Genomic DNA, 26,954 nt, shown 5'->3' with positions numbered 1-26,954 from the left:
TGTAAGAGACACGAGACGCTCAGCATTTAATTCTGATGTCTCTCTACATCTGTATCTATTAAGGTCGCCTGACGTTCTGCATCTAAGTTCCGGCGTAGATGAGGCAGCTCTGAGGGTTTTTGGATTCGAGTAACGTTCGCAGCTTGAACTCTCTTGGAACTATGCGCTAAGTCGGGTTAAATGTTTGCGAGATTTGCAGTAATAATTTTATTTTTGAACCTCCTCCAAAACTCTCCAGTTATGCCAGGTGATGTAGGAAGCCAATACCATAAACCACGCACACAATAGCATAGTATTTGATCTGTCATGCAATAGTCTTTAGGCACTAAGAATCGCCGACGATCGCTCCAGCATGCCTTTCACGTATACGATATTTAGTGATGTTAATAATACAACTTTCTAAAGTAGCCTATGGTCTTCCTCAGAGTTCCATACCAAATACCATCGGAATCGGTTCAGTGGTACAGGCTTGAAAACGAAAGAGAACGAGTTACTCTCGCAGTTAATAATGCTGGTATTAGTAAGGAAGTGTGGATTAACACGTTGAGAACTGAAAAAGCATTGTATTGATTACGTTGAATCATGTCACGTAGAGCAACCGATAAAAGCATCTTCACAAATATGATAAAGTTCAAAAGTAAAGAGTAAAAAGTTTTTCAAAGAGTAAATATTTTTACTTAATTTGCATTTTATTCTTGAAATCTATCAATATCTTGTCCTACACACTTCGTAAAGTAGCTCATCTTCTTCAAGAGGGTTCAAGCTACCTCGCGCCAAATTTCTTGGATATCGGTTTAGCGGTTTAGTCACGGAAACATAAGTGACATAGTTACTTTAACATTTATAATATTAGTATGGAAGTATGGATTGGCATGGATTAAACGCGATGAGGAGTCTATAAGCATTGTGTTCTAGCTGTTACCCATGGCTGCGCTAGTGAATCAATAAAATGTAATAAAATGTGCTTATGGCTTCACTGGCCAGGAAATCACGGTTGGGTTGTTCGAGAGATTGGTTCAAGTCTTTTCGTTTGATGCCACTGCAGTGACTTGAACGTTGATGATGATAAAATGATGAGGACAACGCGCACATTCAGACTCGAGCAGAAAAAAATCGATTGGGGCGGGTACTGAACTCAGGAACCCATGATCGAGAGACAGCAATGCTAATCACATGACCACTAGCTGTTTATGGAAATCTGAATTATAAGAGAGACTTGCCTTTCAGCGGCTAAAATATGACGACTAATATTGGAATTGAAGTATGGATTAAACATGAACAGGATATCCAGCATGAGACTTTCACTCTGCAACGTAGTGTGCGCTGATATGAAACTTCCTGGCAGATTAAAACTGTGTGGCGGACCGAGACTCGAACTCGGGACCTTTGCCTTTCGCGGGCAGGTGCTCTACCAACCGAGCTACCCAAGCATGACGCACGCCCCCTCCTCACAGCTTTACTTCTGCCAGTACCTCTTCTCCTACCTTCCAAACTTAACAGAAGCTCTCCTGCGAACCTTGCTACTCCTGAAAGAAAGGATGTTGCGGAGACATGGCTTATCCACAGCCTGGGGGATGTTTCCAGAATGAGATTTTCACTCTGCAGCGGAGTGTGCGCTGATATGAAACTTCCTGGAAGATTAAAACTGTGTGCCGGACCGAGACTCGAACTCGGGACCTTTGCCTTTCGCGGGCAAGTGCGCTACCAACTGAGCTACCCAAGCACGACTCACGGCCGGTCCTCACAGCTTTACTTCTGCCAGTAGAGCACTTGCCCGCGAAAGGCAAAGGTCCCGAGTTCGAGTCTCAGTCCGGCACACAGTTGTAATCTGCCAGGATGTTTCATGAACGGGATATTATGAACATTGTGTTCATTACGTAATATCAAACAATTAAAGCATTTTAGAAAATATGATGAAGTTTAAAGTCAAAAAGTAAATAGATATTTCAAAGAGTAATTGTTGTTCCATATTTCGCGTTACGTTCTTCAAACCCACAAATATGTTGTACTGCACACTTTCTAAACTAGCGTATGTTCTTCCTCAGCGTTTAAGCTATCTTCAAATCACATTTTATCAAAACCGGTTTAGCGGTTTAGTCGTGAAGCGTAACAGGCAGTCACTTTGACTTTTCTAATATTAATATGGATTAAAATGGTAGGCATGTGTGGGACATTTAAAGTGTGGATGACCGCGAATAAAAGTAAATATTGGTAGGAAAGGGGGAGAGGGGAAGGAGACAATAAAAAAGTGCGACACCCGCCAGAAGCGAACTGTGGACCAGTGGCGCGGCTTCTCACGTGGACACTTGTTGCAGGTGTGCGTGGAGCGCGGCTGGCGCGAGTACAACTCTGAAGCCGGAGGGGGCGTGCCGCGCGACACGTGGAACCTGTGGTGGCGCACGTCTGGCTTCCCTCTGTCCCACTACAAGCAGCTCAAGGCCTGGCAGGTAACAAACAGCCACAACAAGCTCAACGGAACGCATACTGTTCTAATAATAATCCACCAGACCTGTTTTTAATTTTTTTTTCATTTACTGTCTTACACTACTGGCCATTAAAATTTGATACACCAAGAAGAAATGCAGATGATAAATGGGTATTCATTGGACAAATATATTATACTAGAACTGACATGTTATTACATTTTCACGCAGTTTGGGTGCATAGATCCTGAGAAATCAGCACCCAGAACAACCACCTCTGGCCGTAATAACGGCCCTGATACGCCTTGGCATTGAGTCAAACAGAGCTTGGATGGCGTGTACAGGTACAGCTGCCAATGCAGCTTCAACACGATACCACAGTTCATCAAGAGTAGTGACAGGCGTATTGTGACGAGCCAGTTGCTCGGCCACCATTGACCAGACCTTTTCAATTGGTGAGAGATCTGGAGAATGTGCTGGCCATGGCAGCAGTGGAATATTTTCTGTATCCAGAAAGGCCCGTGCAGGACCTGCAACATGCGGTCGTGCATTATCCTGCTGAAATGTAGGGTTTCGCAGGGATCGAATGAAGAGTAGAGCCACGGGTCGTAACACACCTGAAATGGAACGTCCACTGTTCAAAGTGCCGTCAGTGTGAACAAGAGGTGACCGAGACGTGTAACCAATGGCACCCCATACCATCACGCTGGGTGATACGCCGGTATGGCGATGAATAACACACGCTTCCAATGTGCGTTCACAGCGATGTCGCCAAACACGGATGCGACCATCATGATGCTGTAAACAGAACTTGTATTCATCCGAAAAAATGACGTTTTGCCATTCGTGCACCCAGGTTCGTCGTTGACTACATCATCGCAGGCGCTCCTGTTCGTGATGCAGCATCAGGGGTAACCGCAGCCATGGTCTCCAAGCTGATAGTCCATGCTGCTGCAAACGTCGTCGAACTGTTCGTCCAGATGGTTGTTGTCTTGCAAACGTCCCCATCTGTTGACTTAGGGACCGAGACGTGACTGCGCGATCCTTTACAGCCATGTGGATAAGATGCCTTTCATTTCGACTGCTAGTGATACGAGGCCGTTGGGATCCAGCACGGCGTTCCGTATTACTCTCCTAAACCCACCGATTCCATATTCTGCTAACAGTCATTGGATCTCAACCAACACGAGCAGCAATGTCGCGATACCATAAACCGCAATCGCGATAGGCTACAATCCGACATTTATCCAAGTGGGAAACGTGATGGTACGCATTTCTCCTCCTTACACGAGGCATCACAACAACGTTCCACCAGGCAACGTCGGTCAACTGCTGTTTGTGTATGAGAAATCGGTTGGAAACTTTCCTCATGTCAGCACGTTGTAGGTGTCGCCACCGGCGCCAACCATTTTGTGAATGCTCTGAAAGCTAATCATTTGCATATCACAGCATCTTCTTCCTGTCGGTAAAATTTCGCGCCTGTAGCACGTCATCTTCATGGTGTAGCATTTTTAATGGCCAGTAGTGTAGATTTTAAGCGAAGCTTACTTTTCAATTTCGGCCTAATTTTTGTTCTGTCATAATTGTGAATGACAAAAGACAGTACTAAATTTTACATACAATGTAAATCGATTTTCATCAAAGATATAAATTTAATAATCAACTGTATCTCTGACACACAGATCGATATTATAACACTCATGCAAAAATATGGCAAAACAAAAGTAAATCGCAACTGAAGAATAACGTTTAAGATCTTATATCTCAAGTGATATGACCAGGGTGACCAGAAACAGTCTGAAAAGCCTGTAAGGATAAGATGTGCTGAGAAATTAATTGTCATTGGAGAGGTTTCAAGCGTTTGCTTGCCTGCAGGCGTCTAGGACTACTTCGCTGGTTTTCTCTGTAACGGCACATTTTCCAAATTCTCAATATATGTTGGCGGGTGATACTGGGGGTTTTGCCACACTGGGAGGTCTCAGAGGGACTCCCTGCCATTGTATTCGCACATGTGTCAATGTCACACCCGTTCGGCATCATGCCACAGGAACAGGAGGAATGACAAAGCTTAAGAACCTTTGTCTGCTTCAGATCACATTCAGATTTCGTCGAATGGCTTTGAACTGGTACTAGTGGTTCAGCTTGTTCATCAGAGCAGAAACTGCCATGGTGCGACCCAAAGGGGTATGATTATGTTCAATGGGAGTAAGGCTGAAACGTCCGGGGATGCCAGCAGCGTCAGAGGTTGTTGCGACGGGGCGGAAAATAAATGCGGTTGTGGAGTTCACACAAATGTGTATACACAAATGTTCGTTAAAAAATGTTAGTGCAAATTTTGGCTCTCACGTAAGCCTCAGGAGATGATTTCCACACTTGGTGCAGTAGTACACTGTTCCACACCCGCGCATTAATTATAGTTTTTGAATTAATATTCACTCAGACATGACAGGGAACAAAAATCAGGCGATTATTCTAGAAAAATCATTTTTCATGACATAGTTCAATTAAGTTTTTATCATCACTGCTTATTGGCGTCGTCCTTTTCTTTCACACAATGAAGTTAGCACTGGTGAGAAGATTTACAGTGTTATAATTTGACTCTGAGCTCCAAATAGCAGTAATGTAGGCTGCTATAGTCGAAAGTTACTCAATCAACTCGAACAGAACCGTAAGTCCCACTGTCCTCTTTGTTCTAACAGTTTTGGCACGAAATCACAGATCGCCACATGTTCACTTACGCCGATGTATACCTCGTAATTCTTTCATTTTTGTATCTGTACAGTGGTCCTATATAAATAAATAAAAATAAACCTCGTAATTCGTACTCACACAAATAATCGTAGCACTTCCAGTTTACCAAATATATGCTTGCACACTTGCACTATTAAACAATACTCTTTGTCGAAATAAATCGGCGCGAAAAATTCTTACTTAAACGACCACATGGGCCACCCACAATTGGGGCTCGCCCGCTACCTACACGCTCACCGAATCCTGAAAGACTGACCAACGACTGACAAACGACTGACGTCTGGCCAAGATGGCCGCTCGCTTATATAGACTCGAATGTCTACGCCCCCCTGGTTATACAAGTACCAATTTCACCAGTTAAGGTTACAAATTTTGACACATACATCCCTTAACAGAAATAAGTACACCATCGGAACCGCGCTAAAAAGTACATCTTATGTACTATGTTTAATTTCTAGGATTATTCTATCGCCCATAAATCAATTTTTAGTTTTTACAAAATTTCGCCACTTAGCGCAAATTTGTTTGTTTACATCTGTGCTGCAAAGTTTTAATACAGAACTGCATATAGCACTGTTTTTAGACGTAATCTATAGCGATCTACACATTGTGCTGCTCAAAATCTTCATATCTATAATAATTAATTAATTATGAGCGAAAAATCTTAATAATAGTTTGCAAACAATGAAAACTATTGCAAATTATGTGTATAGTATAACTTAACTAGTTTAAAATACGTGTGATGCCACCCAAAATATTATATAGTGCCGTTCTTTACGTCATGAATTTTCTATTGAATTTTATAAATAATTTCCCATCAAACTTTGTTTATTGCTCTTTACGAGCTTAATTATTTATGAATCTTAACATATGACTACGGCACTCGATCCGCTATGACGAGACGTTTTAATGAGCGCTCGCTTATCCCTGTAAGTTGTTATTTACTATTTTTATTAATCTTTCAGTATTCGTGATATTAAACAATTTTCAACTTACTATAGCTTTTACGTCTCGTGACTTAAAATAAAGATCGATCTTTCAGAAGGTGCATATTACTGACAGCAATCCACTGCCGCATCGCTCTTCACCGTAAGTTACATAGTTTTCGCGTAATGCGCGAAAAACCAAACAATGCCCCAAGCTGCGGGCCACGTGACCACCCGGCGGCGGAGGCATCCCGCCGACACATTGCAAATCTCGTGCGGGCCTCACATCGACTAACATTTCCGTTGAAGACAGAGAGCGGAATAGAATTCGTACCTGAAATTAAGTGCAGATTGCAAAATGTATACAAAGCCACGTAAGTAGTCGTATACTGCTCCTCGTATGCCAGCTTTCAAGACAGGTAAGAGCCAGACGAGTGCCACCTCAGGACATCGTACTGGCGACCATAGGTTTAGTGCAAAGTCAGTCGGAATGTTTGTTTTGGGCCGTGTCACACAGCCGCTTACGAGGGGACCAAGCGAATATCTCCCAACAGATCAAATCCATACTGACAGGGTGTATGACACGGCTCGAACTTCAGAATATGTAATGAGGAACACCTAACTGCCAACCATTTTCGAGAAAAACGAGACTGAAAATTTTACGCTTGCCTATATAGTTTCCAGGGACGTTAATTTTCACGGATACCTCAGCCCAGCGAGGGAGCGCTTTAGTTTCCTAAGAGCAAGGTCTCTGGATCGAATCTCACCACCCGCAACATTTTTATTCCCGCCTAAGGAACAAGACATGGGCTGTCCACTGGAGTCCAGAAACTTCGATTTGAACGAGCAGTTGATGTTTCTGGTTAAATTCTTATTCCTGACACCCTGAATACTTGCGGATCAATTTTCCTGTATGTAATGTACGGATATAACGGAATTCTCAAATCTGGTCATCGACCACATAGCTGAGGACATGGATCACGAGCGCAGAATAGAACCGTCATTGCCACCCTATGAAGGTACCCTGTTAGTTGTCCTCTTTCCTAGATTGCTTGTGTTAAAGTTCCATGCAGCCCTTAAGCCAGTGGACTAAATTGTCACACCAATTTTTGTAGGTTAATGGTGTGGAAGCTTAACAAATTCGAGTTCCGAAGAAGTCAAGCAGCAGCGTAATAGAGTCACATGAATTAAATCTGTGAGGGCGTGTAAGATCGATGTGAACGGATTTTCGATTTGCATGTAAGAAAACGTTTCATTTTATTAATAGCAAACAATCATGCTCAATCCGTAAAGCCAACAAGTTAAGCCCTGTCTTCTGTATCTGAATGCTAGGCTGGTACTTTTGAAAATTACACGGCCCATTTCCTTCTCCATTCAAATCGAGTTCGTGTTTCGCCTGTAGGAAGATCGCTGTTGATGGGACATTGAACTTCAATCTTTATCCATTTCCTCTCCAGTTTATAGATTGTCCAATCACATTAATGTGACGACCTGTCAAAAGGCTGAATAACCACCTTTTGCAGCGCGGACCACTGTCCGATGTGCAGGAAGAGTGTCAATAGAGTTCTGGAAGGTACCGACAGGGATTTGGAGCCATGTGGACTCCAGTGCTGTGACCAACTACGCTAGGTTTCTCGGTTGAGGATCCATGGGAATCTGATGTCCAGAGGTGTACGTTAAACTTATCCTGGTGCTCTTCGAAACACCCACGTACACTGCTAGCCGTGTGACACGTTGCATTGTCCTGCTGGTAGATGCCGCCGTACCGAGGAAAAACAAACTGCATCTAGGAGTGGGCATGGTCCCCAACAACAGGTGCATACTTGTGGTGATCCATTGTGCCTTCTAGAATTACGATATCACTCAGGGAATGCCTGCCGACCACGTGTTGTTTGAAGTGATCGCTGTCTCAAAAATCTACAGATACCAGTCTTTGAATGGCGGCTCCTATTTTGATCGGAACCGAGTGTCGAATCTTGCTACACCTCGGTCAGGACGCCTGAATATGGCGTAATATATCGCCGAAATTGGTAGCCCAATCAAATAACAATCTGGAAATTTAGACGGTTGAAACGTGTTTGATTTGCATTCTGTACTGAACAGCCGAGGTCTCGAATCGTCTCTGAAAAGATGGACTATTTTGATACAGGAAAGCTCAAACTACTGTTGACCTAGAATCATTAAATTTGTGAAGAACCAAGGTTTCCTCCAACTATACCGACTGGGGAAGGAGGTGTCTTTCTGCTGGGTGCCAGGGCACGTGGGACTTTTGGGGAATGAAAGGACTGATCGAGCAGCCAAGGAGGCGTGTCGTGACCGTCAGGTCTTTCGGTGTGCTATCCTCCTGCATGCTCTCACGTCGCTGATGAGGTATTAAGTCCTGTGTCGCTGGGAAGACGAATGGCTAGAAATGACCGACGACAAGCTCCGTGTCGTCAAGCCCACAACTCGGCCGTGGCGTACTTCCTCTCAGCCACGTTGACGGGGCGAGGTCCTCCTTACTCGTCTTCGCATCGGCCACAGCCCTATGACGCATGGGTTTTTTACTCTGGCGAGAGGACCCTCCGATGTGTGGTGCTTGTGGCGTGCAGATCACGGTGCGCCACATTTTATTGGACTGCATTTTATTTGCTGATCAGCGGACTGCAGCGGATTTGCCGGCGGATCTGTAGTCCATTTTATGTCATGATCAAACGAATGTGGTTCACGTTTTAAAGTTCTGTGAATTGTCCCACTTTTTTCACAAAAGTTTGGGGAGATATTTTTAATGTGTTAACAGTGTGGCTGGCTCACCCAAGTTTTTTGTAAGTGGTCAGCTAGTGACATTTCCCTGTGCTGTTCTCTTTGCTCTTCTGTATTTTGTTTTGCTTCTGTTTTAATTTCTTGAATAGCTATCTCGCCTTCTCACTGGTTTTAGTGCATGTGAGAGTGCCTGTGCGATAGAGTGATTGTGTGGTCATTTCGAAGGCAAGCGTGTACCACAGTTTTCATTTTTAACCACATTCGTTTGTTTTAATAAATGTTAGAAAGATGATAACCTCACCATTGGGCGCCCATAAGAGCCCAAATCACACACACACACACACACACACACACACACACACACACACACACACACACACATTTTCCCCAGGAGCGGGTACGCGTATCAAGTTGAAATTTATGTTGCATACTGAGGTATATAGTCCATTGGAGTTGTAATAAATGTAAGTTTCTAAGTAAATGTGATGAGAATATGAAGCCATTTACAAAATTTATTCCAAAATCACGCACCAAAACCTATAGGGTGCTTCCCGTTGACCTAGAATCATGAAATTTGCCAAGAAGCAAGGTTTCACTCCGAGAAGTGTTAATTTATGATTATATCACACGAACAAAATTTTTCTTTGTCATTTGTTGCTAGACTGTCTGTCTATCCGTTGAAATTTATGTCACATACTAAGGTCGTTTGTCCCTTGGTGGTGTAAGTCAGTGTATTCAGAACATACAGCCGTTCATGTCACATATTTTGATGGTCGAAAATTCACTCTTTAGGATCTTTAGAGAACATCCCATTGACCTAAAATCATGATATTAGGGAAAAAACCAAGGTTTCAAGGTGAATGAAAAGGGAAAAGTCAGGAAATTGTTAATTTGTAAATGCATCACACAGGAAAATATTTCTTTTGCCATGTGTTATCGAACTTCAAACTTAAAATTAAAACATTCTCGAAAGTCTTGGAATTCCCGGGGCCAACATCTTGCCACTATCGATGTCGATAACAGGCAAAAATCGTCAAGATTCTCAACTCCTGCGATGCATGAACCGTCTATATACATAATTAAGTTTATGCAGAACCCTCAGATCGCTTCTCAGTTTCTTTTAATGGGTTTTTGACTTTAGGTGTAGGAGAACGCACAAGTTCTTTCAACGTTTGTGTCAAAAAGATGGTACCATGTGAGACCGCCGCCCCTGTATTACTTCTTCTGTCGATTGTAACATAATTGGTAGTCGAACAGTTGGAAGTTGGTTGTTATTGGTTTGGATGTCTAATAACTGATTGCTCTAAAACAATTACATGTGGTAATATTACGACAATCTTTTCCTATTATTGGTTTAGGCAGATCCATATTAGCTAATTTTATTTATGTGTTAGCTCAAATGTACTCCTGATTTTGCTTACCGCCTTCGAAGTGCTAATTTAATCGCAATTATGGAAGAAGCCACATTTAGCTTGTCCAAGAAATAGATTTCCAGCCTTACGTTAATAATTTACAGTTCTGTTTATGTGATATAGTATTAATCTAGAGCATGACTCTGCACAGCGACAACAGGACCCCACACAACATCTTTAGAATGAAGTGAAGTGTCAGTTACGAACCACATCAAATCACAGAAGAGCCCGTGCTTCGGGAGGAATGGAAGCACAAACCCCTTCCTGTGAATCAGAACTGAGCACGCTCATGTGACGGACCATAACCACTTCTTAGTCCGACACGAGGCATGAAATACGAGGTGCGGCTAGAAAAAAACCGGACTGATGCTGGAAAAAACATTTATTTACAATTATTTACAATTTCATGTTATCTCCTTCAATGTACTCTCCTCCTCGGTCTCTACACCGCTCCATACGAATTTTCCACTGTTCATAGCAATGCTGCAGATCATTTTCGGTAAGTCCATACATTACTTCCGTCGCTTTTTCTTTTACTGCTTCAACAGTCTCAAATCTAGTTCCTTTCAAAGCTGACTTGACTTTAGGGAAAAGAAAAAAGTCACAGGGGGCCAAATCAGGTGAGTAGGGTGGATGATCTAAGATGGGAATGTTGTGTTTTGCCAAAAACGTCTTCACTGACAACGCACTGTGAGCTGGGGCATTGTCTTGGTGAAGGATCCATGACTTTTTTCTCCACAAATCGTTCCGTTTTCTCCGTACTCGCTCACGTAGGGTAGCCAGGACGCCAATGTAGTAATGCTGATTCACTGTTTGTCCCTCTGGTACCCAATCAATGTGCACAATCCCTTTGATGTCAAAAAAAAACAATCATCATTGCCTTGAATTTCGATTTTGACATTCGTGCTTTTTTTTTGTCGTGGAGAACCAGGAGTTTTCCAATGCATCGATTGGCGTTTAGTTTCGGGATCGTAAGTAAAAAACCACGATTCATCGCAAGTAATAACATTTTGTAAGAAGGTGGGATCACTTTCAATGTTTTCCAGGATGTCAGAACAAATCATTCTTCGGCGTTCCTTCTGTTCAATTGTGAGAGACTTTGGAACCATTTTTGAACACACTTTGTTCATGTTGAAACTTTCATGAAGAATCTGCCTAACAGTTTCCTTGTCAACTCCTGTTAACTCAGACACTGCTCTGATTGTTAAACGGCGATCTTGTCGAACAAGTTTACCGATTTTTTCAATGTTTGCATCAGTTTTTGCTGACAATGGTCTGCCAGTGCGAGTGTCATCACTGGTGTCTTCGCGGCCATCTTTAAATCGTTTAAACCACTCAAACACTTGTGTTCGCGATAAACAATCATCGCCGTACACTTGTTGTAACATTACAAACGTTTCACTTGCAGATTTTCCTAGTTTGAAACAAAATTTGATGTTAACACGCTGTTCTTTCTGTACACTCAACATTTTCCGACGCACAGACAAAACGTCAACTACTTAAAACAGACGCCACGGGCAGACTGAGTGCAGGAGGCGGATGAAACTCGAGCAGTAGGCGGAGCGAGAGTCACGTGACAGGCCACGCGACTTTCAGCCTTATTGCATTCGTTTTATTGTTTCACCAGTACTAGTCCGGTTTTTTTCTAGCCACACCTCGTAGGATGACAAAAGTAAATGTCTAGTATACAGGGTGGTCCATTGATAGTGACCGGGCCAAATATCTCACGAAATAAGCATGAAACGAAAAAACTACAAAGAACGAAACTCGTCTAGCTTGAAGGGGGAAACCAGATGGCGCTATGGTTGGCCCGCTAGATGGCGCTGCCATAGGTCAAACGGATATTAACTGCGTTTTTTTTAAAATAGGAACCCCCATTTTTATTACATATTCGTGTAGTGCGTAAAGAAATATTAATATTTTAGTTGGACCACCTTTTTCGCTTTGTGATAGATGGCACTGTAATAGTGTATTTATTTACGTATTTCTTTACGTACTACACGAATATGTAATAAAAAAATGGGGGTTCCTATTTAAAAAGCGCAGTTGATATCCGTTTGAGCTATGGCAGCGCCATCTAGCGGGTCAACCATAGCGCCATCTGGTTTCCCCCTTAAAGCTAGACAAGTTTCGTTCTTTGTAGTTTTTTCGTTTGACCCTTATTTCCTGAGATATTTGGCCCGGTCACGATCAATGGACCATCCTGCATGTGCAGAGGACAGAGCCCAGTATCGCTTTCACAGGAACTACCTATGCCGGCAGCAACGCATGCAGTATGGCGGAAGGTCGCGATGCTGCCCTGAATCTAACTCCGAACTGCTGGTTGAACTCTAACGGTGGCAAGCGATTCCGTGGAGGCGGTGACAGCGTGTTGTCTCCACTCAGGCAGAGGGCCGTAGGTCGCGGCCCAGCGGCGGCAGAATCTGTGGCGAAAACTTCAGAACTGCGTCAGTAGAACTCGTTGCGGCAGCTGGCACACGACAGGGCGCCATATGTGTCCGTGCCGTACTGAACATGACGTACTCGGTTAGGCTGGCGTTTAAATGCTGGTTCCCGGCGCTGAATTCGCGAAAGGACTGCGTTTGTGGACCACCAGGAACCATCCGGAACAGGGCAATGATGGGGCCTGTCGCAAGGGGCAGCGCACGTCAACGATAGAATGTCGGCCAGACCGTAGGTTCTTCTCTAAGGCTGGCCATAGGGCACTGACACACGAACAGTGGCACGGAAGTCTTGCTGCTGCTTAGGGGTGCTGATTGACCAAGGGCAACGGCCGACTGTGCCCTATGTCCGTGGCTTGTGGCCTGGTTTCGGCACTCCAGGTTCACACCGCTACAGAAGCACTAGCTTACTGACATGCTACAAAATCCCGATGAATTAACAGTCCAGCAGCTGGAAATTGATGCCATATACTCTATTAATGACGTCTTTAAAAGATAACTTATATCATACAGTTCTAAAGGGAATACGCGTAGTCGTCGTTTATGAAAATCCTTCATTGGCTGTTCTTCTGAGACTAGTAGTGATCATCGGCAGAGTTTCGTATGTATCTAAAGGATCGCGGAATAATCTCACTGGACAAAAAATCCAGTACGTACGCACACATGAATTGTTAAGCCTTCACAGATGGCGCAGTGATCGAGTCGTGTGCTCAACCGCGTTTGCATTGCCTCTGTGTGAGCATAAGGCAGTAGCGATCAGTGAGGCATTTATGTTTTAAGTGGATATTGTACGTAAACATGGATAAAATATATATGGACGTGACAGAGTGGCAAGTGTATGAAGTTGTTGGATTTACTGGTGTTTGGCGGCGGCCTATTCAACACGTCTACAAGCAGTGGTGTAACACACACGAAACACAATAGAATTGTGGTTCGAAAAAGATCCTGGCTCAAAATCAAAATCGCTTCCAAACCCGAGGGGAATTGCTACAGGCAGTGAATGAAGGTCCCACGCAACATGTTAGTGAGAGAACATTGAGACAGAAACTGCACGCAATGAACATTTGGAGACGGTCGCCTCTAATGAGATAATTGCTCACACAACCACATAAATACGACAAAAGCAAGTTCATTACGTTGGAAGAATATGTAGCTAGTTTTCTGAACGCTCTATAACTCTATTACACCTCGATTGGCCTGGAAATTCAACTTACTTGAATCCACAGAAAATCTTTAGGTGATGTTCGAACAGAGCGTAAAACGCTAACATCGGCATCCCCGCAATTTGGTGAAATTGCTCGATCAAATCCCCGGCGAATGGTTTAACATGGATGCGACGTACTTGAACAACCTTGTGGACATACTTCTTAAGAAAGTCCACGGGCGGAGTTACGTGGTATTAAATGATGCTTGTATTGAGTTCTCTAGAGATGACTAACTTTTTGTCTAATCAGCTTAAGATGACTGTGACAAATATTTCATCCGACTTTTCCTCACATTACATAATAAAACCTATTTCTCCAATGTATATTTCATGTCCCTTTCCGCTGTGAGCTACTACACTTTGTAAAATGATTTGCCTCAGTGTTCTACACAACGTAACGATGGAAAACTTCCCGTCGTCGTCGAGGGCATTAGAGACAGAGCACAAGTTCGGACAGCGAAAGGATTGGAAAGTAATTTGGATGTTTCTTTTCCTAAGGACCCACCCTGTCATTTTGTGCAACATATTTACATAAACCACGGGGAACGTAAATCTGGCGCCGTTAGTTGCGCTTCGAATAGCTTGAAACGTAGACACCAAGATACCCTGCTCAGTCCACAAACAACAGTACAGTGCAAGGCGATATCGAGGCACCTGAGTACTAATTTCTCTTGTTGCTTTTTTTTTATTTTCTTATTTTTCATCTACAGCTTCCTCTAGCACCACACAAGTTATTCCTTGATGTCTTACCACATGTCCTGTCTTACTGGACTTCCTTCTTGTCAATATTTTCCACGTATTTCGCTCGTTGTCCATTCAGCGGAGAACATCCTCATTATCTTTACAGGCCACTTAATCGTCATCATCATTTCACAGCACCACATCTCTAACGCTTCAGTTCTCTTCTTTTCTGGTTGTTCCACCATCCACGATCCGCTTCCATATAATGCCGTGCACCAATCGTACATTCCTAAAGTTACGTCCTATGTTTAATACTATAGTAGGCTTCGTATTGCAACAAAATTACTCTTTGCCTGTGGTTGTATGCTTCTATGGTCCTTGATTCGACCGTCATGTGTTTTTTTACTTTCAAGATAACTGAATTCCTTTACTTCATCTACTCTGTGGTTACAAACGGTGATGTTATGTTTACCGCTGATCTCCTTTTGTTGCTCCTCATTCTTTCGTCTTTCTTCAGTTTACCCTCCATTCATATTGTGTACTCATTACACTGTTCGTTCCATTCAACAGGTTCCGTAATTCTTTCTCACTCTCACTGAAGACTGCAGCGTCGTCAGTAAATCTCACCATTTATATCCCGACAACTTTCATCCTATTCCCGACCGTTTCTTTTATTTCCGTCACTTATTCAGTGTGTAGATTGAACATTAGGGGCGAATACACCTTTTTGAAATGAAGTACTTTGTTCTTGGTCTGCCATTATTATTTTACTCTCTTAGTTCCTTTACATACTATACAGCGCGCCCAGAAATTAAGTATCGAATTTGTAGGAAAAATTATTGTATTCTTATTATTGTAGTGGTTATGTTTATCACATGTTATATTCAATATGAGCAATTTTCCATCTACCGACTGTGGCATGGAATACATTCTCGAGCATTTGTAGTGTTACAGCTACAGCAGCTTGTCTAGTTAGGTTTCCGGGCTCCAAAACTGAGTTGATACCGTGTCGGCGGAACACAACGTCTCTTGATAAATGAAGAAATCCATCGGTGTGAGGTCGGGAGAACACACCGAGAGATCATGAACCCTGCGCGCCCTATCCTTTTCCAGGAAACACAACATTCAAAAAAGTATGCTAATCTACGGCATTACGCACACATTCATCCTGCACAGTGTAACGGAACATATTAAAGGCTTTACTTTCCCGAAGTATGCGATACCCTCCAAATTCAACCAGTTTAATGAGTATTTATGATTATAGAAAAGTTATTGTGTATGTTAACAATGATTGCACAACATGTCTCCATAAACAGTCAACCCATTAAATTATACTGAATAACTGACCCACACAAAAGTTTATATCACTTAATCACTGATACAGCACATGTCATCATGAAAAACACTAAGTTTATCTTAAATAATTAATATGAAGTACGAAAAATAGTGGCCAACTTAGGTATTTTGGATCTCCTTAAATAAAAATCACCCAGTGAAACCTATTTGTTCACTGGGAGCGTTTTCACTCAGTATTCACGTAATCAATCCTATTTTAGACGAAAACCAATGTAATTCTTAATAATTCATGTTACTTACTTATTTATGCAAATTAGAGAAGTCAATTGACAAACTTCTAAAAAACGACCTTTTTGTAACAAAGAATTATTCTGTCAAGTCAACAAATCTGTCTGTCATTTTAATAACATGTTAAATTATGTCACTCGATGCAAATTAATAACTTTTCTGCACAAATTATGATAACAGATGTACATGTGACTTATAAACTATATCTCTTTTTAGTAGTTCTTTGACAATGTTATAAATACAGGCAGTCGGAGGCAGTGGGGCAGTCGGAATGTCACTTTGGTGAAGTGTGTTTCTGTGTTATTGTTTGGGATGGAAAAACAATGCAAAGAACATGTAAAGGAAGTACTACTTTGTGTTGTGTTATGGTCTTTGGTGGACAGTGGAATTAATATGGCCAGCAAAGTAATAAATGTTTGATGTTTACATATGTGTTGGTTTCGCTCGTTCTTTATCATCAAAAGCACATGAAAAACACGGGACCTCATGTTTTTACCCTAGACAACCAGATTTAGAGCCAGCATCAGCAACGAGACACAGCAGCGATCCAGCAAGCAGCAGCGATTACTACAATACAATACATTGTAATGGCGCCAACCTAACATCAAGTGCTAACAAGCTCCGTAAATTGGAGTGAAATAGTGCGTTTACAGCAACTAGCGATATCAACGATCAGGCGGACCATTTACAACAGGCTGTGGTGAAAGAAACTATTGCAGCATATCCAGGTGCATTGCCCCATTGATGGAATTTTCGGCGAAGAAGAACGGGACATTTTGTCAGTGGATATTGCCATCCACACATTAACTTTGGGGGAGTCTCTCTGGAATTCCAAGTACTCCACTGGTGCGGAGTCAGCCCAACGATGCAGTTATGACGGTTAACCGTTCACAAGTTTGGAAGGTTATCTTGTCGCTGAATAGGATCTGGTTGAGGATGTAACGATTTGCATCCTCTTTAAGGAAGTCCTGGCTCATGTGCATACTTTCTGTCAAATCCTCGTCGTGTTATTGTTGGAGAACCTGCAGATTGGACAGCGTTTTCTTTCTTTTTTTTTCCAGCGAGTGTCAGCAACACTTTGTGTGCCTTCGAGTCAGCGAAGCCCAGGCATCTATTTTCGACTTTATTGAATGGATGTTCTAGTGTCTTCAGTTTGGTCAACAGAAGCTGATGAACGACCTTGTCCACTGCGTTGAAACTGGTTTAGTAACTGTTGAATTGCTTTATCAGTAGGTCCAGGTTTATGGAGTCGGCGATCAAATCTCGTGCGAATTTCGCCATACGACCGCCTCCGCAATCCCCATGTCACAATGGTTGTCTCCTGCACAGTTAATATCACGCCTTTTCTGGTACTTTAACAGCAGGACACACGTTTAACTGTGCCTTAAAGCCAATCCATCGTTTACAGCAACAGCTACAACTTTTACATCTACAATGCTCCTGTGATGCATTTTACCCCTACACCACCGTTTTCTACAAAATCGATACTAAGTTTCTGGACGCAGTGTATATTACCCGTCTTTCCACACGCCTAATATCTGTTTTCCTGAGAATTTCGAACATCTTGCACTATTTTTCATTGACGAATGATTTTTCAGGTCAACAAACGCTATGAACATGTCTTTATTGTTCTTGAGTCTTGCTTCCAGTATGCAACGTCAGAACTGCTACTGTGGTGCCTTTACATTTCCTACAGCCTAGCTGATTGACATCTAACAGATCATCAGTATTCTTTCCTGTTCTTTATAATAGCTTACCAAAATTAAGGTCCATCAAAATAAATATCTAGTATTTGGGTCAATCCTTTTTGCAATTTATTGCGCATCATGCGAAAGAGAAACTCAGATGTAAAAAACCCCCTCTTAAGTATTTCCACTGCCTTCGCTACTGTAAAATGCTGGGCGCTTGACATGATACAGTCGTTTGTATGTTGCAGTTCACCAACCACATACCGAAGGGCTCCATGATTTGCCGGAAGGACAACCTGGCTCGGTACCTGCGCTGCATGAGGAAGGTTTACGGCCCCATCTACGATTTCAGGTGAGTACACAGCGCTGCACCTAGTGTCCGAGCTTGCACTAGCACCACATTGCCTGTCAGCTGCTATTCGTTCCTTCCTCCCGGAACAACCGGAGAGTAGGGTGGGACACGACACTGCTTCTATTAAACAATATAGCAGCCCCTCGGAGGATCGCAACCCCTCAATATAATATCGACTAAAGTCTTCTTTCCGTCATCAAGCTTACAGCACCTTCTCTGTCTTTCTATTAATTTCTCATTTGTTTCAGTTGCTAAGACGCGCTGACACTCTTTCGACTTCATGGTAGTTATCAAGAATTTTTTTTTTTTCAGAGGCACACAAAAATGTTTTTGCTGAACACTTAAAGTCATGCGTTAGGAATATGCACATATACAGATGGCGGTAGTCTCGCGTACACAAGGTATAAATAGGGAGTGCATTGGCGAAGCTGTCATTTGTACTCATGTGATTGATGTGGAAAGCTGTCAGACGTTTTTATCGCCGCACGACAGGAATTAACAGATTTTTAACGTGGATTGGTAGTTGCAGCTAGACGCATGGGACATTCCATTTCGCGAATCGTTAGGGAATTCAGTTTCCGCCATTCAGTGTCAAGAGTGTGCCGAGGATACCAAATTTGAGTTACGAAGTAAACACATAACTCTCACAATCGTATTAGTACAAATTTAACCCAAAATGTATGTGCATGCAGACGAGAGTAATCATATTGTCGATAGTACAAATCATATTATCCTTTCCAAATAACCCAAACAATTAAATTTAACATAATTATGAGCAGCTAACCTGGCGACGCCATGGAGCTTTCGTCTTGACAAAATTCAATTACATGTGCCGTGGCTGGATAATCAAGAGACACACATAACGCATAACGTGTACAATCGTTGCAGGCCGGTTTGGAAGCAAGGCAGAAAGATAACAGGTAACTCTCAATATCACCTCAAACGTCAGATGACGCCGTGGACATCCAAGCCTGAACAAATGGAGGACCACAGATACGTACATCCACGGGAATTGTGGTAATGGAAGATTACTGAACAAGCGGAAAAATGCTCCTATCGGAGCACAAAAAAGGCGAATATTCTACTGTTTAAAAAGACTATCTGAAAAATGGGGTTATCAGCTGTCTCATTCTTTCTTCTTCAGTACCTTTAAAATCTTTCCCAAACATTCACACTGTTTTAAACATGCAGCTCATCTTTCTCTCCCACAAGCTCCGCTAACTAACTCACTTACACCCACTAGTCCACCGCTATAAGTCGCTCATACCCACTTGCCATTTCCTCACTCACTCATCCATCCCAACCCATTGTCATCTCTTTGTGTCTCTCCCTATCTTCTGTCTCACAGCCACAACCCCTTCGTTCTATCCTACTTCTTCAGTCTCCTGTCACTGCCATTGTCTCCCTCTTGCTCTCTCTTACTGCACATATCTCATTCCTTCCTTCCCACCTCTGCTGTCTCTTCTCACTGTCACTCTCTCTCTCTCTCTCTCTCTCTCTCTCTCTCTCTCTCTCTCGTTGCTAGTGTCATAGTTTCTCTCATTATCGCTGGATCTCACCCACTTCTACTTTCTCCTTTTTTTTTTCTTCTCCCACAGGTACTCTCTCCTTCACTGTTTTCCTAACACTGTTCTGTCACTATCAACTATGTACCACTGCCGCTGTTTCTCTCTCTTTTTCTCTTACTGCCATTTTCCCCTTCGTTCTTTCTCTACCCTAACCTCTGTCTGACATCTTCCCTATCTTCCATTATTTTCCATCTCTTTCCACTACCTCTCTCTCCTTATGCCTCAACATAAAGAATCGTGAATATTTTTGCAAGCCAAACTTTTTGAGAAAGTTTTTAAAGGTGCTGGTGAAGGTAGAATGAGGCAGCTGGTACTCCATTTTTCAGTCAGACTCCTTTAAATAGGACCATGTTTGCCTTTTTGTGTACTGATTGTAGCATTTTAGCATTGATTCTCTTCTTTTTCCTGCCACAGCAAGGCATGTCACTCATATGAAAAGAAATTTAGGGCAAGTGAAATTATGATAGCTTCTTTCTGCGAAACTGAAGTAGCTCAAAACCAATGTTACATTTCAGACCGGATTTTACATGCTCGGCAATTTAGTAAGTGCTTCCGTATTGCAGCATAGGATTCCCAGAACCGTACTGATGATAACGGATACACTATACAACGTATTTTCCCGTCCTCGTCACGTTGTTAACTACGTTTTCACCTCACACCGAAATTTGCTTGTGTATTTTACGTGCACAAGTAGGGTAACCTTCGACCTTTGTACTTCGGAAACGGAGAAAGATATCAAGAAAATTTTCAAGGTTGTTCGTCGAGATCGACATCTTTTTTTACTCAGTTTTAGCGCACAAAAATAGTAAAAAACGCTTTATTAGGTTTCTCTAAGGATCCGCTCATGAGCTAAAAATTTTGAACCTCTGAGTCTCGGAAACGGATAAAGCTTTCAAAAAAATTTCTAGACTGTTCAAGATTGAGATGCTAGGAATATATAGTAAAATTTTCAATCTTTTGCGTTGCGTAGCTGTGTTGGAATCCGCGACTCGGTTTTGATACGAAAAAATGGTTATAAGCCCTTTTTTGGGTTTCTCTAAGGAATCGCCCAAGAATTAAAACAAGATTTTTGAAAACGGGAAGGTGTCACTTTTAGATATATGCCTAAAGTATGTTGTTGTTGTTGTGGTCTTCAGTCCTGAGACTGGTTTGATGCAGCTCTCCATGCTACTCTATCCTGTGCAAGCTTCTTCATCTCCCAGTACCTACTGCAACCTACATCCTTTTGTATCTGTTTAGTGTATTCATCTCTTGGACTCCCTCTACGATTTTTACCCTCCACGCTGCCCTCCAGTACTAAATTGGTGATCCCTTGATGCCTCAGAACATGTTCTACCAACCGATCCCTTCTCCTTGTCAAGATGTGCCACAAACATCTCTTCTCCCCAATCCTATTCAATACCTCCTCATTAGTTATATGATCTACCCATCTAATCTTCAGCATTCTTCTGTAGCACCACATTTCGAAAGCTTCTATTCTCTTTTTGTCCAAACTAGTTATCATCCATGTTTCACTTCCATACATGGGTACACTCCATACAAATACTTTCAGAAACGGCTTCCTGACAGTTAAATCTATCCTCGATGTTAACAATTTTCTCTTCTTCTTGAGAAACGCTCTCCTTGCCATTGCCAGTCTACATTTTATATCCTCTCTAATCGACCATCATCAGTTATTTTGCTCCCCAAATACCAAAACTCCTTTACTAATTTAAGTGACTCATTTCCTATTCTAATTCCCTCAGCATTATCCGACTTATTTCGACTACATTCCATTATCCTCGTTTTGCTTTTGTTGATGTTCATCTTATACCCTCCTTTCAAGACACTGTCCATTCCGTTCAATTGCTCTTCCAAGTCCTTAGCTGTCTCTGACAGAATTACAATGTCATCGGCGAACCTCAAATTTTTTATTTCTTCTCCATGGATTTTAAAACCTGCTCCGAATCTTTCTTTTGTTTTCTTCACTGCTTGCTCAATATAGAGATTGAATAACATCGGGGAGAGGCTACAACCCTGTTTCACTCCCTTCCAAACCACTGCTTCTCGTTCATGTCTCTCGACTCTTATAACTGCCATCTGCTTTCTGTACAAATTGAAAATAGCCTTTCGATCCTCGTATTTTACCCCTGCCACCTTCAGAATTTGAAAGAGAGTATTCCAGTCAACATTGTCAAAAGCTTTCTCTAAGTCTACAAATGCTAGAAACGTAAATTTGCCTTTCCTTAATCTAGCTTCTAAGATAAGTCGTAGGGTCAGTATTGCCTCAAGTGTTCAAATATTTCTACGGAATCCAAACTGATCTTCCCCGAGGTCGGCTTCTACCAGTTTTTCCATTCGTCTGTAAAGAATTCGTGTTAGTATTTCGCGTCCGTGACTTATTAAACTAATAGTTCGGTAATTTTCACATCTGTCAACACCTGCTTTCTTTGGGATTGGAATTATTATATTCTTCTTGAAGTCTGAGGGTATTTCGCCTGTCTCATACATCTTGCTCACCAGGTGTTGGTGTTTTGTCAGGAATGGCTCTCCCAAGGCTGTCAGTAGTTCTAATGGAATGTTGTCTACTCCCGGGGCCTTCTTTCAGTGCTCTATCAAACTCTTCACGCTGTATCGTATCTCCCATTTCATCTTCATCTACATCCTCTTCCATTTCCATAATACTTTCCTCAAGTACATCGCCCTTGTATAGACCCTCTATATACTCCTTCCACCTTTCTGCCAAAAGTATATACCGTAAAAATTTGAGAAAATTGCTACGATTATTTATATTTCGCCTCATACCGGTGTGTATTTTACGTGTAGAAGTAGGCTAACTATTAACATCTCTATCTCGGAACCACTAAAGAATATAAAATAATGTCAAGGTTGTTCGACATATTAGGAATATATTGTACAAATTTCAGCCATTTGTCGTACATAGCAGTCCTGGAACCCGCGGCCCTGTTTTGATACGAAAAGATGTCAGAAAAGTTTTGGGGATTTTCTAAGTGAAGTAATGGTTTCTTTGTTAGCTCACTATGCCGACCGTAGGCCACATCACATGGAAAAAGAGCCAACCGATTTGTTCCATTTGGCTAAGTAGGAGGAACTGTGTAATATTCATACTTTGACCTTGTACTGTAGGAAGTGACACTAAGAGGATCCTTCTGATGAGAAAAAATGGTCCCTAGCCGAAGGGCTATTTTAAACACTTGACCCTACTTGTCTATCGCCAGCAGAACCCGAGCTCTGAGTCCCGGAAGAACCCGGTTTTTATGCGTGGCGCTTTGGAACATGTTAGGTAGCGCATGCTGTGACATGCGTACCGACAGGGTACTCGATTTAGACAATAAATATTAAAAGAGAGGCGGATCTCAAGTTGTTACCACCTGAATATCGGCCGAAAGCGCGGACGGCACAGCATGCAGTGAGTAGAGAGAACGTCACGCTTTGGCGTCATTTATCTTTCGCGAATGGGACTTCAGTATGATGTTGGAGCCACAGGTGTTCCCAATTTGCATAGCTAACCGTCTGACGACAGCTCATTTCTGCCGGTCGCTTGCAAAACGACCAGCGGCGTCCTCCGCTGCCCGTCCGTGACTGAAGCCATAGACAGCAAACCCCGTGCTTTACACTCGCGTTATTCAACGAAACTACAAAGCTGCATCCATTGGGAGAGGCTTCTTCTCCTTCGCTGAATTTTTGGAACGTAAAGAGACCTAGGCTATTTTATGGAACCTAGTAACATCGTCGAACTGAGAGTATGTGGCCACTACATGCAAGGGTCTTGCTCAGTGCCTTCCCTTAACATATTGCGAGAGATCCAAATAACAAGCTGCCGTAACAGCTCCAGTCTTTGTTTAAAGTACTTTAACTCAAATGTCCCCACAAATTAAACGTGCTTGCACTAATTATTTGAAGAACTAGGTTGACGTACTCACTTAACATTTATTACGAATTATCGCTTTCTGCAGTTAGCTCGTTATTCTTATTTCTTCATCTGTAGCCATATTAATTTTATTTAGTCTTACTGCTGCTCTGCAAGAGCTAGTATCAAGATTTAGTCACGCATGCCACCTATTCTCGATGAGTGTAAACAGCAGTAAGACAGTAATTATGGTTCAGGGTGCTAACACAAAGCCGAATATCACACTACATGGCACTACTCTGCAAGTCGTAGATAACTTCTACTATCTTGGATCTACTATAGAATCAAACATGTCTGTTGACAAGGAAATCGATGCTCGCATTGGAAGAGCTGCGACAACTTTTGGCAAAATATCTACACGTGTTTTGAAAAACAACAAACTCTCTTTGACCGCCAAAATTCTTGTATATCAAACTTGCGTCCTCAGCATCCTTTTGTATGCATCGGAAACATGGACTAACTATGCCAAACAAGAAAGTCGCCTTAATGCTTTCCACGTGCGGTGCCTGAGATCCATCCTCGGAGTAACGTGGAAGGACCGAATGACCAACGAAGCAGTGCTATCTAAAACTAACTACAATAGTATTTCAGCTATCTTGAAGGAGAGACGACTCCGCTGGCTGGGACACGCCCACCGTATGGATCCTGACAGATTACCACGTTAGGTGATGCTTGGAAAGATCTCTATAGCCAAAAGACCTGTAGGACGTCCTGTATTGAGGTTCAAGGACTCCTGTAAACGAGATATGGAGAGCTTTAGAATCGACACAAACAGATGGGAGGCACGGGCTAGCGTAAGACCAGAGTGGCGTGATGATATATCATCTGGAATGTCGAAGCATGATGAAGGCTTGTTAGACAGATTGAGGAAGAAGAAGCTTCGCAATGCTACCACTGCTCCTGCCTCAACAGCCAGATACACTTGTGACAATTGCGGCAAGAGATGCCGTGCTGCCATTGGCTTGACAAGTCATATGAAAAAATGCAAACCATAAACACACAGACACTGCAACAATCATCTACCAAGATGTCGTGGCCAATATATATATATATATATATATATATATATATATATATATATATATATATATATGATCGTATCATCCCACCTATATTTTACATGCAACAACTCATCTGCCTACGCATTGTCAAACGTTTCAGTTTTCGTTGGAAAGAACAGTGACTGCACTTTGCCTAGTGAAATGAAGGCTCTTTCACTGATGCCACATAAATAAGGAGAATGGTAAACCCCTTACTCTCTATGATCTTGAATTACATGGCATTAAGAACGGTCACCAGCCTATCAGGACATACACTACTTTGAACTACACAATTTTCGTACATCTCTCTACCCAGGTAGCTCAACACAATGCAGACAAAATGCGGCCTCGGGCTATCTTTTTGAAAGATAACGCCAGCGTGACCTTGCGAATAGGGGACAGCTACCGGCCTTAACACATCAGAAACGTATTGCTGCTGTTCAGATAATCGGCTCTGTGAGCTAGAGGTGATCTTGTCGTGTATGCAATGGTAGCCCATACCGTCTTGCGATGTACTGGGCCTGTATGACCACCACGAATGCAACATGGCAGTGCTCTTTCTACTTGCAGTCTCTACACACAGATAGGTTAATCGTGATGCTGTACGGAGAGCTGAACTTGTCTAAAAAGACTACATGTTGCCACTCCTTTGTTCATGAGCGCACCACTACGGTTCTCCCTTTCAGCTGCCGCGTCAAGTGAAGACGCAACATTGGTCGTCATGCTGACAGCCCGCAGTGTACCAGCGCCGTCGTGCTGGCTGTATGGGTACCTGTCTTGCCGCAAACAGGTCTTCCCATGACTCAAGCTATATGACGATTGACGATTTTATGCGATCCTGCACGGCCAAGCTAATAACATGTCTGTCCTCTCGGACGCCATTGTGTTCCTGCATAGTTTTAAGTATGGCCTTACTGAACCCATCGACACAGTAGTCATATGAGAGGCATGATGTCCCGACCAACGTGAGCAGCCATATAACGGAACAATTAACTGCAGTCTGGTCACGTCACGTTCCTGCTATTGTAAAATTTCGACACGCGCTGGTAGTCGTCTCTCCTTCTTGCTCGAATCATGTCACTGTCTTCTCACAAACAAATAACACTCCAATATGATTTCTATATGACATATCTGCTGCGTAATCTTTCTTTATAAACACCGAGCGAGGTGGCGCAGTGGTTAGCACACTGGTCTCGCATTCGGAAGGACGACGTTTAAAACCCGCGTCCGGCCATCCTGATTCAGGTTTTCCCTGATTTTTCTCAATCGCTTCAGGCAAATTCCGGGATCTTTCCTGTGCAAGGGAACGGCCGACTTCATTCCCCATCCATCCCTAACGCCATGGCAAGGACGGCCTCGCTGTTTGGTCCCCTCCTCCAAATCAGTCAACCAACAAACCAAAAGAAAGTAGATGACGTCACTGTTACATACTATGAGTGGTTGTGCTGACGTGCTAATAATTTGCATATGCTAGCATGTGCTACATTTTAAGGCAATTTGGCATTTGTTGCGTTTCACCTTCAAGGCATTGGAATTATAATGGACAGCGGTGTGTTCTAAGTCTCACAATGCTGTTAAAGTGTTTAATTTCGGCTCTGTGCCTGGAAATTCAGAGTCCCCACAGATGACGCCATTAGTGGTGGATAACACGGCGGTCGGTCGGTACCGATGGCCCGGACGCGATCTATGGCACATGTGACTCGAAATACTTCTGTTTTTGTGAAAACTTGTGCCTAACTTGCCGCTCATATCGTCACAGGTGTGATTTCCCACTTAGGGTGGCAAGTACTGTGTCACAAAGGCTTACAGCTTCCTGCCTCGTTTACAGCTTCCTGGCTCACTGACTTTCATTCATGGTTACTCAGTCTAGGTAGACGGTTCCCATCCAGGTAGTAAGTACCGTCTGAGAGCAAAATGAATTTTTTTGGGGGGATAAAAACAAAATGTTTCGATCGCATTACAGGCACAAAGCTAAATTATTTTGAAAATATTGTTATTATTATCACTATTTCATAAGACTTTAATACTGGTAATAAGTCACCAATAATTGCAGTGTTTTGAATGGCATCATTAACGTTTGACGCACTGTGGTATGGCTAACATTTGGTGAAACAAATGTATGAATATCTTCTTCCTCACATAGCCCATGATTTGTATTTTATACCACGCATCTACAACAGTAAAATTGAGACGTACGCATCACACATGCTTAAATGCCTCACGAAAATGACT

The 26,954-nt window shown here is 42.6% G+C and overlaps 1 protein-coding gene across 1 annotated transcript in view; it reads left to right on the top strand.

Moving 5' to 3' along the window:
- LOC126204080 (probable tubulin polyglutamylase TTLL2) overlaps positions 1-26,954 on the top strand; it is a 376,176-nt gene that overhangs the window by 190,772 nt on the left and 158,450 nt on the right. The window contains exons 2-3 of the mRNA XM_049938500.1: positions 2,316-2,447; positions 18,101-18,204. Of these exons, the coding sequence (XP_049794457.1) occupies positions 2,316-2,447; positions 18,101-18,204 (236 nt within the window). The remainder of the gene's footprint in view (positions 1-2,315; positions 2,448-18,100; positions 18,205-26,954) is intronic.

This window comes from Schistocerca nitens, chromosome 9 (assembly GCF_023898315.1).
Source record: "Schistocerca nitens isolate TAMUIC-IGC-003100 chromosome 9, iqSchNite1.1, whole genome shotgun sequence".
In the NCBI taxonomy this organism is placed as follows: domain Eukaryota; kingdom Metazoa; phylum Arthropoda; class Insecta; order Orthoptera; family Acrididae; genus Schistocerca; species Schistocerca nitens.
This window is presented reverse-complemented; position numbering and strand designations above follow the sequence as displayed.